Source organism: Pelodiscus sinensis, chromosome 1 (genome assembly GCF_052426305.1).
Source record: "Pelodiscus sinensis isolate ZL-2025 chromosome 1, ASM5242630v1, whole genome shotgun sequence".
Classification (NCBI taxonomy): Eukaryota; Metazoa; Chordata; order Testudines; family Trionychidae; genus Pelodiscus; species Pelodiscus sinensis.
This window is the reverse complement of record NC_143052.1, coordinates 339258116-339275647: the sequence shown is the minus strand read 5'-3', so window position 1 is coordinate 339275647 and position 17532 is coordinate 339258116. Positions and strand designations below refer to the sequence as shown.

Sequence of the window (17532 nt, the reverse complement as noted above, 5' to 3'; positions counted from 1 at the left end):
CATGTGAAATGAGTAAAAAGAGAAGTAAGAGAAAGGACTAAATTTATATTTATTTATCTTGCAGGAGCACATCAAGGTCCCCAAGTCTATTGCGCTAGGTCAGTGGTGGGAAACCTGTGACCCAAGGGGCCGCACATAGCCCATCAGGGTTCTAGGTATGGCCTACGAGACATTTTATTTACAGTTGCCAATGCACGTGGGTGCCAGGTTTCATTGGTTTCTCTCTCTGGGTTTTTTTCCTACCAGTATTACTAAGGCAACATACACGTAAAGCAAGGGCATGTGAGCGCTTATTGCACACAAGTTTGACTGTCAGAGCCGTGCGCTCCCTCTTCATCCAGTTAAAGCACTGCTACAGCTCAACTGGCACACCCTACAAATTCTAGGTATGCAAGTACAGCTACAACAATCTTGTGGCCTACTGAGATGAAGGAGGGCCACTCGTGTGGCCCATCCACCAGCCTAGATTGCCCGTTGCTATGCTAGGTGCTGTACAGATAACAAAAACAAAAAAAGGCCTTGCTCTAAAGAGATTACAATTTAGGGGTTCCAGAAGAGGTGCCTAAATGCAAGCTACACAGATTTGTAGACAACATGGATAGCTGTTTGTGCTACTAAATGTGCTGTATTGTAACTGCATATTTTGTGCATGCAAGCTATGAACATCTTTTTGAAAACTTAGCACAGGGTCTTGGGATCCAGGCATTTGTCTTACAACCATGGATAAATATAAATTCTCAGTCAATTCAATGCGTAGCTCCAATGTGAAAATTTCAGTATAAGTTGGGGTCCTTTTCTATTCCAAGACATTTCAGTGTTAATAAGAGCCATAGAAATATACTTTGAGATCATTTTATTTTGTTTCACATATAAAAAAGTGATTTGACATTGAGCTGAAGGGAGCCAAATAATTTTAAGAGGGTCTCACCCAGCATGTGCGATTCAGCAATTGAAGGGATGGAGAGTAGGTCTGGAGGATATTCTTAGTTACCTTAGAATCTTTCTAAGCCAGGCTTTTAAACATCTTATTGGCCAACAGGGCTTAAAAGCCCTCTTAAAGTTATAGTTCTAGTAGTAGTGAAAGATCTCAAAATACATAGCTGGATCCAGTTCTCTGATTCCTCAAGATGCAGCAGACCCAGCCCTGGCTCTGGTGTAAGTTAGAGCAGTCCATTAGGTTGCTACAACATTTAATAGTTGATTGTGGTCCCTAAAGGTAGGTCTACACTGCAGGGCAAAACTCAAATTAACTTCAGTTGCATAGCTTAAGTCGAAATAGCTTAATTTGGCTTTTGGCGCTGTCTACACAATAGGAAGACGAAGGAAGAACATCTTCCTTCAACTTCCCTTACTACTTGTGAAATGAGGGTTACAACAGTCGGAGTAAGAAGTCCTCCACCTCACCATTGAAATAAAGGCTTGTAGTGTAGACACGCACTATGTTATTTCGGAATAAGGTCAGATATTATGGCTCATATAAGGGATCATATGCCAATTTAGAATTTGCAGAGCAGAGATATTCCTGCACTTGCTATTCTAATTCCTTCCCCGACAATCCATACACTGGGGTAATGTTGCACCGCTGTGACTTTACAATGACACGTATCATGGTATAGACATTGCACTACAATGTCAGGGTGCCACTCTGCCTCTCTAATACAACAACTCCTTTCCCCTTATCCCTGGCTGCTGTTTCTCCTTGTCCCCCACTTCTCCTGCTGCTTGGAAAGATATGAAGGGTCCACAGCAGCCTGAGCCCCAAGAAACTCCCTCCCTCTCCCACTTGTGTATAAGAGCAAGCAGAAGTAGAGGAGCTCCTGTCAGATCTACAGACACCACAAGAGCCCCACATGGCTTTCAAGCCACTGGCCGAGGGTCACTACTAGGGGACATATCAAACATATGGTTTGGTTTTGATCTGTGTATCGTATTTAAACTCTTTCTAAACTTAGGGTATGTCTACACTACCCCGCTAGTTCGAACTAGCGGGGTAATGTAGGCATACCGCACTTGCAAATGAAGCCCGGGATTTGAATTTCCCGGGCTTCATTTGCATAAGCGGGGAGCCGCCATTTTTAAATCCCCGCTTGTTCGAACCCTGTGCCACGCGGCTACACGCGGCACGAACTAGATAGTGCGAACTAGGCTTCCTAGTTCGAACTACCGTTACTCCTTGTGGAATGAGGAGTAACAGTAGTTTGAACTAGGAAGCCTAGTTCGAACTACCTAGTTCGTGCCGCGTGTAGCAGCGCGGCACAGGGTTCGAACAAGCGGGGATTTAAAAATGGCGGAGGCCCACTTATGCAAATGAAGCCCTGGAAATTCAAATCCCGGGCTTCATTTGCAAGTGCAGTATGCCTACATTACCCTCCTAGTTCGAACTAGGAGGGTAGTGTAGACATACCCAAATTTATCAAAGTGTGTCAGTTAATATGGTCTTGTGACTTCTAACACTCTAGTTTGTGAGGCATGAACCTCAGTGCTAGACACAGTTCGCTATGTTCCATCTCCATCTGCTACATTCTCAAAAATCCCTATCTTTTCTTGGCTCCTGGCCTACTTTAACCCTTCCTGTGATACAACATTATAGCCTGTGGTTTCTCCTTCAATAATGCATGTCTCCATACATTCCCATAGTCTTTAGAGCATTGCTCCACTGCAGCCTTGAGTTAGCATCAAGAGCAGAGTTTACTTTGAACTGACAAGGGAATTTTCAGTTCCTTAAAACCCATTTCTCGTCAGTGTTGGCAGCTAAATATTTCATGCCCTCTGGTCTCACAGTGCCTCAGGGGCCTGACAGCTGAGACTTTCTAGTCATTATAAATGATGAAAAGAGAGTTCCCCAAGATGAGTTTTTTTAAAACTTGTCTGTCATGTTTGTCTGTCTGTCTGTCTCAGAGCTGGTCATATGGGAATAGAGCCTTTCACTTTAAAGTGTGAGAAAATAGGGGGATGCAGATGGTACATTTCTGAAGCTATCTTAGAATGCTTTAAAGAGGACATTATTATAGAAAAGCTATAAGCGATCTGAAAATATTTTTTAAAAGCCTGGTCCACAATAAACTTCCTCTGGTTGGCACTAAGATTCTGTTAAAAGAAAGGAATATGCTTTTGAGATGGGGACCATTATGCACAAGATGGCCTTTAACCATCAAAATTTACCTCTGTATGAGGCATGAGAGCTTTTAAACTTGTAATTTTAGCCTTTTCATAAATTGCGGACAGTGGGAATTTGCTACAAAGAAGCGAGAGTAATCTTTTCAAATTAGGGGGGAAAACATGAAGAATAGATTCCATATGGGAGCATGAAAATTATGTAGGTAGTTACAAAAGGGAAACCCCATTGATATCCATTGTGGCTAAATAACAGCACTTAGCCCACCAGCTAAGATTTGTATTTTTGCCGAATGGGGTGAAATTCCTCTGGCCATCCAATAATGAATGGCAAAAAAGGTTTTTAAAGGACTGTACCTCCAAACTGGCACTATTTAATGGGATGGACAGCGTCCAGAAAATTGAGTCCTGGCCTGTAACAGGTTTGCCTACTGTCCCAAACACCGAACTTTTGGTTGTTTTTGCCTTTAGGCAGCAGGACTTAAAAGCCCAGGATGATGGTAGCTGCAGCCAATTTGCAATTTGATGCAATTCAAGAGACTTGTTTTCCTGCTGTTGCTAATTTTGGCACCACAGCATCCAATCACTATTTCCCAGACGTTAATTTGATTCAGTCCTAAAACTGTGCTGTGCCAAATTGTCTAGTGACAAAAAAGCAAGCTCACACTTAGTCGTTATAGGAGAGTGAGACTTAAAAATCACAGAGAAAAACTGGGCCGGGTCTTTTGATTTGATACAAATTTTGGTACCTGAGAAATATCCATGGCGGAGTCACAGCTGAGAGGCCTGGCAGATGTCAGGTCATTGGAGCCCAGCATGGTTGAGATAATCCCATTCTGGTCAATACGTCTGATCATGGTGCCATCTACAAAGTAAATTAACCCAAACTTGTCCACAGTGATGCCTAGGCAGGAGAAGAGCAGGAAAATCACAAACCAGAGGAAAATAAAATATCTTTCTAATGTAACAAATATTTGTCAGCATTGCTCAACATATGCATCTGTATAAATGATGTCTAGGGGCTTTCACCAATTCTTACTGGTTTGAATGGGCACTAGTTTGGAGCCAAGGTGAATGAGGAGGTTGGGAGACATTTATTTTATGAATTAAAAAATAATCATAAAATCATAGAATACTAGGACTGGAAGGTACCTCGAGAGGTCATCGAGTCCAGTCCCCTGCCCTCATGGCAGGACCAAATACTGTCTAGACCATCCCTGATAAACATTTATCTAACCTACTCTTAAATATCTCCACAGATGGAGATTCCGCAACCTCCCTGGGCAATTTATTCCAGTGTTTGACTACTCTGACAGTTAGGAACTTTTTCCTAATGTCCAACCTAAACCTCCCTTGCTGCAGTTTAAGCCCATTGCTTCTTGTTCCATCCCCAGAGGCCAAGATGAACAAGTTTTCTCCCTCCTCCTTATGACACCCTTTTAGATATCTGAATACTGCTATCATGTCCCCCCTCAATCTTCTCTTTTCTAAACTAAACAAACCCAATTCCTTCAGCCTTCCCTCATAGGTCATATTTTCTAGACCTTTAATCATTCTTGTTGCTCTTCTCTGGACCCTCTCCAATTTCTCCACATCTTTCTTGAAATGCAGTGCCCAGAACTGGACACAATACTCCAAATGAGGCCTAACCAGCGCAGAGTAGAACGGAAGAATGACTTCCCGTGTCTTGCTCACAACACACCTGTTAATGCATCCCAGAATCATGTTTGCTTTCTTTGAAATAGCATCACACTGCTGACTCATATTCAGCTTGTGGTCCACTATGACCACTAGATCCCTTTCTGCTGTACTCCTTCCCAGACAGTCGCTTCCCATTCTGTATGTATGAAACTGATTGTTCCTTCCTAAATGGAGCACTTTGCATTTGTCTATATTAAACTTCATCCTATTTACCTCAGACCATTTCTCCAATTTATCCAGGTCATTTTGAATTATGGCCCTATACTCCAGAGTAGTCGCAAATTCTCCCAGCTTGGTATCATCTGCAAACTTAATAAGCGTACTTTCTATACCAATATCTAAATCGTTGATGAAGATATTGAACAGAGCCGGTCCCAAAACAGACCGCTGCGGAACCCCACTTGTTATGCCTTTCCAGCAGGATTGTGAACCATTAATAACTACTCTCTGAGTATTGTTATCCAGCCAGTTATGCACCCACCTTATAGTATCCCCATCTAAGTTGTATTTACCTAGTTTATTGATAAGAATATCATGCGAGACCATATCAAATGCCTTACTAAAGTCTAAGTATACCACATCCACTGCTTCTCTCTTATCCACAAAACTCGTTATCCTATTAAAGAAAGCTATCAGACTGGTTTGATATTTGTTCTTTACAAATCCATGCTGGCTGTTCCCTATCACCTTGCCACTTTCCAAGTGTTTACAGATGATTTCCTTAATTACTTGCTCCATTATCTTCCCTGGCACAGAAGTTAAACTAACTGGTCTGTAGTTTCCTGGGTTGTTCTTATTTCTCTTTTTATAGATGGGTACTATATTTGCCCTTTTCCAGTCCTCTGGAATCTCTCCTGTCTGCCATGATTTTCCAAAGATGATAGCTAGAGGCTCAGATACCTCCTCTGTCAGCTCCTTGAGTATTCTAGGATGCATTTCATCAGGACCTGGTGACTTGCAGGCATCTAACTTTTCTAGGTGATTTTTAACTTGTTCTTTTTTATATTTTACCTTCTAAAACTACCCTCTTCCCACTAGCATTCACTATGTTAGGCATTTCTACAGACATCTTGGTGAAGACCTAAACAAAGAAGTCATTGAGCATCTCTGCCATTTCCAAGTTTCCTGTTACTGTTTCTCCCTCCTCACTGACCAGTGGGCCTACCCTCTCCTTGGTCTTCCTCTTGCTTCTAATGTATTTATAAAAAGTCTTCTTGTTTCCCTTTATTCCCGTAGCTAGTTTGAGCTCATTCTGTGCCTTTGCCTTTCTAATCTTGCCCCTGCATTCCTGTGCTGTTTGCCTATATTCATCCTTCGTAATTTGCCCTACTTTCCATTTTTATATTACTCCTTTTTTATTTTTAGATCATGCAAGATCTCGTGGTTAAGCCAATGTGGTCTTTTGCCATATTTTCTATCTTTCCGACACATCAGAATAGCTTGCTTTTGGGCCCTTAACAATGTCCCTTTGAAAAACTGCCAACTCTCCTCAGTTGTTTTTCCCCTCAGTCTCGATTCCCATGGAACCTTACCTATCAGCTCTCTGAGCTTACCAAAATCTGCCTTCCTGAAATCCATTGTCTCTATTTTGCTGTTCTCCCTTCTACCCTTCCTTAGAATTGTGAACTCTATGATTTCATGATCACTTTCACCCAAGCTGCCTTCCACTTTCAAATTATCAACCAGTTCCTCCCTATTTCTTCATAGGTCATGTTCTCTAGACCTTTAATCATTCTTGTTACTCGTCTCTGGACCCTTTCCAATTTCTCCACATCTTTCTTGAAATGCGGTGCTTAGAACTGGACACAATACTCCAAATGAGGCCTAACCAGCACAGAGTAGAGCGGATACTTGATTTGGCCTGCCCCACTGAAGTCAGGAGCAATTAACCACAGCAGAGAACTAGGCCCCACAATTTTGTAGCTCAGAGGAAAAGATTTCCTAGTGATTTTGCATCATAGCTTGGAAATACTGTATATTGCTCATGGTGTCAGTGCCAAATGATTTAAATGAAGACGTGCTACCAGGATACTCATGGATGGAAAATGCTGGAAAAGACCAGTCAGGTCAATCCAAGTCCCAGTCTCTGGAAGGAGGAGAGTTTTTCCATGTATTAATTTCATAGCATTTTAATGGACTTGTTTCTGAAAACGTGTAGGCCATTTATTTCATTGACTAATTTCCCTTTCTCATAAGACAAATTTTAACTTCTGATTTTAACTTTTCTATTTTTATCTGCAAACCATTGTTCCATGTTTCACCATCCTCACGCCCTGTGATCGGGTGTGTATACTCCACATTGGGCCAGAAGGGTTTAATATCCAGTAGGCGGAGGAAGTTCTGCCCCCCCCCCCCCCAGCCACAGTGGGCATGCTCTAAATGCTGGAGCAGTATAAAAGGGAGTAGCTCAGCTCAGTCTGGGCCTGGTTGCCTGCAAGGACTGAGTAGGGACTGAGCCTGGGGAGGCTTCAGGAAAATAGTGTCTCCTTGGAGGAAGCCATGTGGATACAGACCCATATTAGGGGTGGACTATGTAAAGACCAAAGCCCAGGGAAGGCTAGAGAGAGACGCCAGGGGATTGTCTATCCTGGAAGGGGTCAGTTCTGGTTAACAAGCAAACTGGCTTGGCTGGAGCGCTATGTCATTGAAAAATGCCTTAAGTACCCCCAAAAGGCACCAAAACTTAAGAATGCAGACACACCCAACCAGAGAGGGTGCCTGTGAGAGGTGGGTGTTGACCGCATTATACAAAGCCATTTAACTATTTCCATAAGTAGTGGGATTAATTGTTCTTTGCTGGTTTTTAATCAGTCAAGAGGAGCCTGGACCCATTTCAAAGGTTGTGGCTTTAATATTTTAGAGCTTCTTGAGCGTCAGCATATTGGATAGGCCCAAGCTCGATCAGCGTTGGGGGGTGGATAATACAATTTGGTCAGGGCTGGAATTTTCTTTCCTAGTTAGTTCCATATGTATTTGGTTGAGCTTATCAGTAAAGTATGCTGACAGCTCTTCACAGTGGTCGACATTTGGGTCTGATGTCTGGGCTATACAGTCTGGGAAGATTAGCCAGCTACAGCCAAATCAGGCCACACGTCTATTTGCTTCCAGGTCTTGGTTCTAACCACCATCACAATGCAACTTTATTGCATAGTATCTTTCCTAAAAAGTGTAACCCCAAATGCTTTAGTGAGTTAAACATTATACTTGCCTAGTTAAATAGTAACAGAGGAAGAGAGAATCCAGTGGGAAGAAAAGGGCCTGATCCTTGGTTTAGGCGGAGTCTCCTTTGCCCTGCTGGCTTAACTCTGCTCAAAAGGAGTAGATGGGGATTCCCCTGATGTAAGGAAATCCTAATGCTGCTATTATGTCTCCATGCAGGCTGTGCATTAGGGCAGCGTGGAAATAGAGAGGGGAGCATGTTAAAGGCTGCAGGGGTGTGTGCTTGCAATGCTTCTGATGATCATGCGCTAACAAAATGGTTCCTAGTGAGCTGTTGAGTTGGATTATGGGGTGCTCTAGCTTATTCTGGTGGCTGGCATGGGAGAAAGGAATGGAGATCCTCAGCTGAGGGCAGAGAAGATGTAAAGGAACGGGATCTTCACAGATCTTCACATCCAGAGTACAAGTTAGTAAGGTTCAGAAGAAACCGATACATGAAGTTTTCTTGGCTGGCTGGCTAAGTGCTTGTCTTTCCTGTTATTTTTTTATTCTGCTAGAACTGATGAGCACTTAGTGAACAATTGAGGTTTTGCTCATGCATTCAGTGCTACACACTGACAAAGATGATCTGTCCTCAAATTAATTACTTCATTTTGCATCTCTTTTGTGGCGCTGAATGGATGGACTCTTCCCCCCCTTCTGAAACTATCTTCATATAGTGTCAGTCTTGTCACTCGGATCTCTGTTAATTGCAGGCTTCTTGGCAATTTCAGTGCCACAACATTTTCATGACAAGACCCACTGGCGAGTGCTTAGATGGAAACAAAACACTCTGACAAGCTGGAGTTTTAATATTTTTAAAAGCCTGCTTGTAGAATAAGATCAGTATTAGCAGCTGATAATTAGAAAGTGATAACACTTTAATGTACGGGGTATGCTGAAATTCATTAGCATCTTAAAAGCTTTGCCATGCTCTGTGTCAAATGAATTGGAAGGGCTGGACCATGGCTTAACAAATGCTACCAGCACCTATGGTTTTTCTATTATTTATTTAAAATATTTTTACCCCATCTCTCTATTTAAAATATTCAAGGTGGCTTACCATTTTTTAAAAACACAATATAAATATAAATAAAAAATTAAAATATGAGACCCCAGAAAGACATAAAACTATTGATCTGCTGTATTTCATAATATGCCCTGTTTCAGCTGAGGAGCCAAGGAGGGAATGGGCCACGGAGAGCCCATGTGAGAGTTTTGATGCGGCGGGTCTTGTTCGCCATTGACTCTGGGTAGCTCTACAAGATTGTCACATTCATATTCTTGAGTATTTTCTGGCACATGGAAGAGATTCTCCTGACTGAAGCTGTCGATGCAAACAAAAGCCTCTACTTCCCTGGTAGCTGCATACAAGCTGGAATGGGTTACTTGCTTTTCTGCTGCAAACCGAAGTTCCTTTGAATGTCAGTCATCAAGGGAGATGTCTTCACTGTTTTTTGGTACAGAGCAGTATGAAGCATTCTGGGCTATGTTCCCCCACATCCTACCAGGAGACAGAGCTAGCATACACATTACAAAAATTCACAACTTGGTTCTTGTTTTTTGGAAGCCATGAGAATAATGCCATCTGTATGTCAAGAAAAATAATTTCCCAGCCTGTCTAGCCTGGAGAGAAACAGCCCTGCTGCCTTCACCTCCACTGTGAAAGTGACATGTTAAAGGGTCCCATATATTCCCCCACTGTAAAGACTGCAGCCAGGTGCATAGGTTTGGAGATGCGGGTGCTGATGGAAGATGGGGTCCTATAACTTCTCTCAGTGACTGAGAGAGAAACCTGCCACACACAGACACTGTGCAGAGGTAGCTGGGCAGGAGGCCCAAATGTGATTTTTGTTTGTTTTTAAAAACAACACTTCATAGATATTTCCCTAGGTTCCTAACCAAAGAGATGACAATGCAGCCAGTGGAGCAGAAGGGGCTCCCTGCGCATATAATTCATCTATAACAGCAGCACCAGACAGTCTCTCCAGGGCATCTTCCCCCACTTGCTCACATCCAGCAGTCAGTCACATAGTATGAATGAAGGCATTTCCTCTAAAGAAATAAAGCTGCAGAGCTGACTTTCCTTCTGCTGAGACCCAGTCGCTGCATTTGCATAGTTAGTGAGAACAAGTTTTTGCAACACTGTCAACACTGGACAAAACTAGATCAGTGTAATGGCCACCATGCCAGTGAGATATCACATGCATGGGGTGCATATGTCCAAGGTTAGCCACTGGAAAGTATCTTTCCTCACTGTAATCTGGTCTTATGACTGGATTTATCAAGAAGCAGCGATGGGCTCAAGAGGTTGGTAGTTGCATACAGATCAGCATGCCAGTTTGGGGACTTGGCCTCATAACAAGTTGCACAGGTTTGACTAAAGGTGTGATTTTAAACCAATTTAGTTCAACCAGTGTAAAAGTCTATGTAGGCTCTCTTATTTTGAAACGAGTCGTCCTATGCCACCTTAGAAACTAACAAATAAATTATATCTTGAGCTTTCATGGGTAAAACCCACTTCATCAGATGAGTTGGAGTGGAAATTACAGATCCAGGGTATAAATAAGAGCAAAAGCAGTTATTTGTCAATTCTAGGACCTGTGTTAATGAAGCTAATTGAGTCAGGCTGGCTATGTCCCATTAATAGTTTTTGGAGTGTAAATACAAATATCAAAGGCAGGAAAAATGCCTTTGTAGTGCATTAATCAGTATTCAGGCCCAAGTTCAAAGTGTGGAACTTGTAAATGAATTCCAGTTCAGCAGTCTCCCTCTGTAATTGGATGATAAAATTGCCTTGTAGAAGAATGGCTACTTTTAAATCCATGATTGAGTGACCAGGCGGGTTAAAATGTTCACCTACAGGTTAATGTGTGTTACCATTCCTGATCTCTGATTTGTGTCCATTTATTCTTTGTAGCATAGACTGTCTGGTCTGGCCAATATACATAGCAGAGAGGCATTGCTGGCACTTGATGGCATATACGTATCACATTCTCTTATTCTGGTTTAACCAGGCTTATTTCAGTTTAGGTTAAATTGACCAGGAACATTGAAATAAGACACTTTTGTATCAAAATTAATGTCCATGTAGTCTTTTTCGTGGGCTTTGCTATATTGGTTAAAGTCATATTTGTAGCTAAACTGGTGTAACTTTCTCATAGAGACAAGCTCTGGATCACAAATGCAGTGTGGAACCTGAGGGTGTTGTCTCTATTTTATATATATAGCAATGCTTACAGAGCCTTCCCTGCCAATAAAGTAATCTCAAAGAAATGAACCAAATTTAACTGAATGTAACCAGATGCAATTTTCCCAAGGCATTTTGGGAACTAAGTTGATTGGTCTTCTCAGTACACTTCTCATTGGACATATGCTCATAAAATAATCCCCCTCCAGACTGGCACCATTCTTAGCCAACTCAATAAAAGGACAAGGACTGGAAGGGCATGGGAGTAAACAATCTATTCATCCCCAGTAGTGGTCCCTCCAAATCAGAGCAAAGAGTGGGTTGGCCTAGGGAAGTGTGTATACCTGTTCTGTGGAGAAGTAGAGCTGTTTCCAGAACTGTTGATTTGCCACATTTCTCAAAGCCCACTTTAAAATGCTTGCAAGAAGAGGCTGTGTCTTACCCCTGGGGTTAGTGAGTGTTGCTTCAGTGCCCTTGCCTCCGTCTCCGCAGCGGGTTTCATCAAAAGGAAGGCACTGGTCGCCAGTCCCAGCCACCACTTCTGAATTCTTGACAACATCCTTCACGACTGAGGTCGATTTGATCTTATAGATGCGTCGGCTGTTAGTGTCAGAGAGGTAGATGGAGCCAGTGATTGGGTCTGATGTCAGGTAATACTTGTGAGCTGGACTGTGGCTGGAAAACAAATATACAGGAGTGTTAGCGTCACTGGTGGATTTCAGTCTTTGTTTCCCTAAGCGCACCAGATAGCATCAATAGTTTGGAGGACTATAATGTTGAAGAAGAAGTGCTATAGCCGTGCATTCAGTGGATTTGGTTCATTATTACATGCAGTATAATAGTACTAACTCTAGGTAGATCAAAAGTAATTCAAGAGAAGCAATGTGGCCCAGTGGATAATGCACCAGAGTGGGTGTCACTGCAGTTTGATCTTGGATAAGGCACTCTGCTTTTCTGTGAATCAGTTTCTACATCTGTTAAATGGTCATCATGAAAAAGTAACTTCTGTAAGGTGCTTTGAGATCTGCGGGTAAAAGCCACTATCTATTATTATTCATGTTGTGTTCTGAGCCTAGGAATCAACAATGTTAAACTTATCAGAGTCCTGAGGATCCTATTGTATGTCCGTGGAAGTAAATGGGAGTTTTGCCATTGAATTCAATGGGAGCATCAATCATCCTTTTAATATGTCTCTCAAAGAGGTTGAATGCTTTGCCCAAAGTAACACTGCAGGCCAGCAGCAGAGAAAGGAATACTGCCTAGAAATCCTGACTCCAGTCTGTTCTAACCATTAGACTTCACTGGCTCTCAAAAAACTAGAAAGCAGATTGAAAACACTGAGTGAGCAGACTGAAAACAATATATTGTTTCATATAAATGCTCCTGAGACCAACAGAGTCTAAATAGAGACTGTACAATACACTTAGATGGAAACAGCAATAGACTTGAATTTAGACATTTATTTAAGCCAAGGTCTTTGGAGGAAACTCTATACAATATAATATTATCTCTCTATTATTCAACTTAAGTGTTTGCCATCACTAGCTATTGATTTACACTCTCTTCTGAGCCTAGGAATCAACAATGTTAAACTAATCATACCTATGGCATGAACCGAGCTCTACTTTCCTCTTGGATTTTCAAGGAAACTACCAGGACATATTTGAAAATATCTCTTCCCATGTACCCCACTTTCTCTAAATCCCTACATTCATCGGATCTCCACTATATTCAGTGTCAAATTTACAGGGTATTCATTTGGCAGTCAGTGACATAAAGTCATCCTAATGACCAGTTATTCTATAAGCAGCCAGTTGGGGCTTGCTGATTCCCCTTTCCTTTGAGAATTGCTCTTTTCCTTTCTTTTCAAAATACTGCATGATGCTCAATTTTAAAAGCCATGAATTGGTTTTTCATTCAAATTACTTACTGCTTTGGAAAAAAGCCTTTTTGATTTATCCCAGAATATCCCTTGTGATTTATCCTATTAAAGTCTGAACAGATTTCATCTCCACAAATGACACTGATTCGTGCTAAATAAAATGCTCTGACCTTCAAGACAGCTCCAACCTGGCAGTTCAGTCTCCATCTGTATTCCTTTCTATTGACAGCAGGCTGGTAGGGTATTATTTCATTTACCTGCATGTCACTCACACTAAGCAAGTGGCTTCCACCCCGGTGGAAAAAGGTGCCCTATGGGAATCCACCATCCATTTTGATCAGGCCCTTGTGTTTTCAGCTAACTGCGTTTACAAGGCTCTGTTGAATGTCAGTTAGCCTTTGAGCTGTTCATAATCTCTACTATGTGAAAAAGGTGGCTAAAGGAAGCCATTAATAAGAATATTTTCCAATTTTGTAGTGTCATTTGCCTGTGAACCCAGGAGTCCGGACTCTCAGGCCCTGCACTAAATATTACTATTGTCATTTTTCATTGGACTTCACAGCCTTGCTCTGGTGGTTTGTCTTAGCTGTACCTTTCTCTCAGAGAGAACCCCAAATCTTCCCTGATCTTAACCCTTACATAGAATGAAAGCAAAATGGACACCAAAGTCAATGTCAGTCCTTTTTAACAATTGATCAGAGAACCAAGTAGAACAGCACCAATTAGTGGGAAAAAATAACAAAATATCACCTCTTGCCCAAATTTCACCAGCCACTTTAACACTGCTCCGTGAATGTAATATTGTCAACAGCTACTGGTAACCCATGGTGAGAGTTACCTAGGTTCTCATTTTAGATTCCTGGGATGAGTGAGTGTTAATTCACAGATTCAAATGCATTATATATACATAATTAAAAAGGAAATATTGGACTGTGTGCTGCCAATATTAATCCTCTGTAAATGCCTGATACCACAGTTGCAGAGTTATAATTAGTAACAAACTGATCCTCAGAAGGATAGGAGGTAGAGATTTATTTTAAATAAACCACTGATCACATGGTAATCACTTTGGGTCACTTGCAGCTCGGTCTGGAATTCAATCAGTGATCCAGCAGTGAAAGCCTCATCGGTCAACTCATCATATTTCTTGCTACTATTGGAAATGGCTTTATCCCAGACACTCTGGCTATGTCTACACTATGGGTTTTTGCAGAAGAGGCAATGCAAATTAAGTGCTGATTAGCATTTTCTCATGCTTCATTTGCATCTCTTCCGATCTGTTTTTGTGCTTGGGGTGTTTGCACAAAAACATGCAGTTTGGACGTGTCCATTTTGCACAAAAACCCTTTTTTGTGCAAGATCCTTGGGTATCTGGGCAAAACAGACACGTCCACACTGCATGTTTCAGCGCTTCATTTGCATTGCCTCTTCCGCAAAAACCCGGAGTATAGGCATAGCCTGTCAGTTCAACTGCACTGTACTGGACACAACTTAAGGAACAAAAAGTATCTCATCCATTTCTGATAGTTGAAATGTTATTCCATCTCTCTGAGTCTTATGGCTTAACCCCTTTGCATTCTACAAACAATAGAAAGCAGCAGGTAGAACACCTGGTGGAATGAGGTAGGCTGCCAGACAAGACCAGATGCTGCACCCATCCTTTGATCTGATTACACTTGGGTGGGAGATTGCCGGTGGCAAGCAGGTCTCCATTAGCAGCAGCAGAGATGGTTACAGTCACACCAAGTAACCATCACCCTTGTGCAAAGGGCCAGCATAGGACCTAAGTGCCACTCCTTTACAACCAGGATTAAGTGGTATTTAGTGAATGGCTTTGTGGTCAAGACCTTCAGAGGGGAGAGTGTGACAAACTACGACTGAGGACTGCAGTCTCATAGACTCATAGACTTTAAGGTCAGAAGGGACCATTATGATCATCTAGTCTGACCCCCTGCACAATGCAGGCCACAGAATCTCACCCACCCCTCCTAGAATAATCCTCTCACCTATATCTCAGATTTTGAAGCCCTCAAATACTTTGAAGACCCCAAGATGCAGAGAATCCTCCAGCTGTGATCTGTACCCCATGCTACAGAGGAAGGCGAAAAACCTCCAGGGCCTCTGCCAATCTACCCTGGAGGAAAATTCCTTCCTGACCCCAAATATGGCGATCAGCTAAACCCTGAGCATGTGGGCAAGACTCATCAGCCAGACACCCAGAAAGTTCTCTATAGTAACTCCTATCATCCCCTCCATTGACCTCTTTCCCACTAATAATGAATGGTCAATTAGTTACCAAGATCATGTTCTCTCATCAAACCATCCCCTTCATAAACCCATCTAGTCAATGCTGGCATAGATGTATGGCTGTAAAAAGGGGATCGTTCCAGGTGCCATGCAATGGCTGGAATGTGGCATGAGTTTGCACATCTTTGGCAGTTGTCCAGGTGGAAGTTAAAGAACCTATGGTATGTTTTACAAAAGCAGAGGGTAACTCCACTACCCTGGACAATGCACCCCGTGTCAATTACACTACCTTATAGTATTAGCTGGTCCATAGTACACAGCTGAGCTCCCATGTGCTGATCCACAGGCCATTGATACCACTGGAAAAGTGCTCATTGACTTTGATGGGCCTTATAAGTTGTACGTGTCTGAGGGCAAGGATCACATCTATTCCTTATATAAAATGACACGCGTCTCCAGAAAATGATGTACCCATGCTGAACACTGATCAAGTATGGTTTTGCCCCAGTGGCCTTGGTCAAAATTTCCCATCCCAACTGGTGTGATGCAACCTACTTGGCTGTGCCACTCTACTCCAGAACTGGTTGTGCATCATTTTCCAGTGGGGCTGTGACTGTATATAGCTGTAAAGGCCCCCTGAGATCTGTCAGGAAGAAAGGTGCTGAATAAACAACTCTCTTACTATAAGGGTGTATCTAGACTACAGGGTTTTTTCAAAAAAACTTCCCCTGAATCTAGACTGCTGCCGCGGTCTTTTGAAAGTAAATTGAAAGAACGCAGCAGTTTTTTCGACAGCTGAAAACCTCGTTTTACGAGGAATAAGGCCTTTTTTTGAAAGCGCTCTTTCGAAAAAAGGCACTATGTAATGCAAACTGTGCTTTTTTGAAAGAGAGCATCCGGACTGCCTGAGAACTCTCTTTTGAAAAAGTGGCTTGCTTTTTTGAAAGTATTGGTTGTAGTCTAGACGCTCTTTTTCGAAAGATGTTTTTCAAAAGTATCTTTTGAAAAAGCCTCTTTCGAAAGAGGCTTGCAGTGTAGATGTAGCTTAAAAGTTTAAAACTACTTCCCTCCATCAGTAAGAAGATGGGAGCACTGAGGCCATGAAATTCCAGTTACTGGGCTTTTCTATTTATTTAGTGTTGCAATCAATAGGCAAACCCAGCAGCAAATTAGACTGAAGTGAACAACAACTGAAACAATTGTGCCTGGGGTAACACAGATCAGTTCTTTCCCTCTTTCTAACCTCTGTCATCTCTGTGCAATACAATGTAGTAAAACAGACAAGGGTTTCTGTAGTCATCTGAAGCCTAAATCACTGTAGCCCCTGATACTTATCTTCCATGTTGATGCTGCCACCGCTGGAGTTGGGCTGACAGTAAGGAGCATGAGCTGACTCAGATATCACCCTGCACATCTTGTTATTTTCAGAAGGAACCATGGGTGTCTGATTCAGCACTTTAATCCCCTGGAGCTCTATTTGCAGCTGTCATAATCGAGTGTCTGTACCAGTAGCTAAGTTTTGGGAAACTTTGGCACAGCATCACAACGTCATCTCAGTATATCACGTGGACACTGAGGCTACTTCTAGACTGCAAGCCTCTTTCAAAAAAGAGCGTCTTTTTTGAAAGAGAGCACGTAGGCAGTCTGGATGCTCTCTTTCGAAAAAGCACAGTTTACATTACATAGCGCCTTTTTTCAAAAGAGCACTTTCGAAAAAAGCCGTTAGTCCTCAAAAACAAGGTTTTCCGTGGTCGAAAAAACTGCCACGTTCTTTTGATTTACTTTTGAAAGGATGTGGCAGCAGTCTAGATGCAAAGGAATTTTTTTTCAAAAAATGACCACTATTTTCGAAAAAATCCTGCAGTCTAGACACACCCTGGGGGTCAGATCCTGAACTGAAGTCACTGGAGTTGTTCCAGTTTACACTAGCTGAAGACCAGAGTCTTAAAAAGCAGCTAGGGGTTTATAGGTTCCTTATTCAGCATATTCAGTGATGGGTTAGGAAAATATGGGGACAGAGATCAGGTTCATATATTCCTAGATTTCAGGACCAGATGAGACCAGAGTGACCATCCATCCTGACCTTCCGCACATCACAGGCCACAGAACTTCCCCAAAATAATTCCCAGAGCATATTCTTAAGGGAAAAATATAATCTTGATTTAAAAATTGTCAGTGATGGAGAATCCACTGTGATCCC

At 42.2% G+C, this 17532-nt stretch overlaps 1 protein-coding gene across 7 annotated transcripts in view; it reads right to left on the bottom strand.

Annotated features, from left to right (window-relative positions):
• Nucleotides 1-17532, bottom strand: part of TENM4 (teneurin transmembrane protein 4) — an 870263-nt gene that overhangs the window by 56014 nt on the left and 796717 nt on the right. For all 7 annotated transcript variants that reach the window (XM_075919469.2, XM_075919465.2, XM_075919468.2 and 4 more), the window contains 2 exons: nt 11646-11878; nt 3864-4018 (listed from right to left, as the gene is read on the bottom strand). In XM_075919469.2, coding sequence (XP_075775584.1) covers nt 3864-4018; nt 11646-11878 — 388 coding nt within the window. The remainder of the gene's footprint in view (nt 1-3863; nt 4019-11645; nt 11879-17532) is intronic.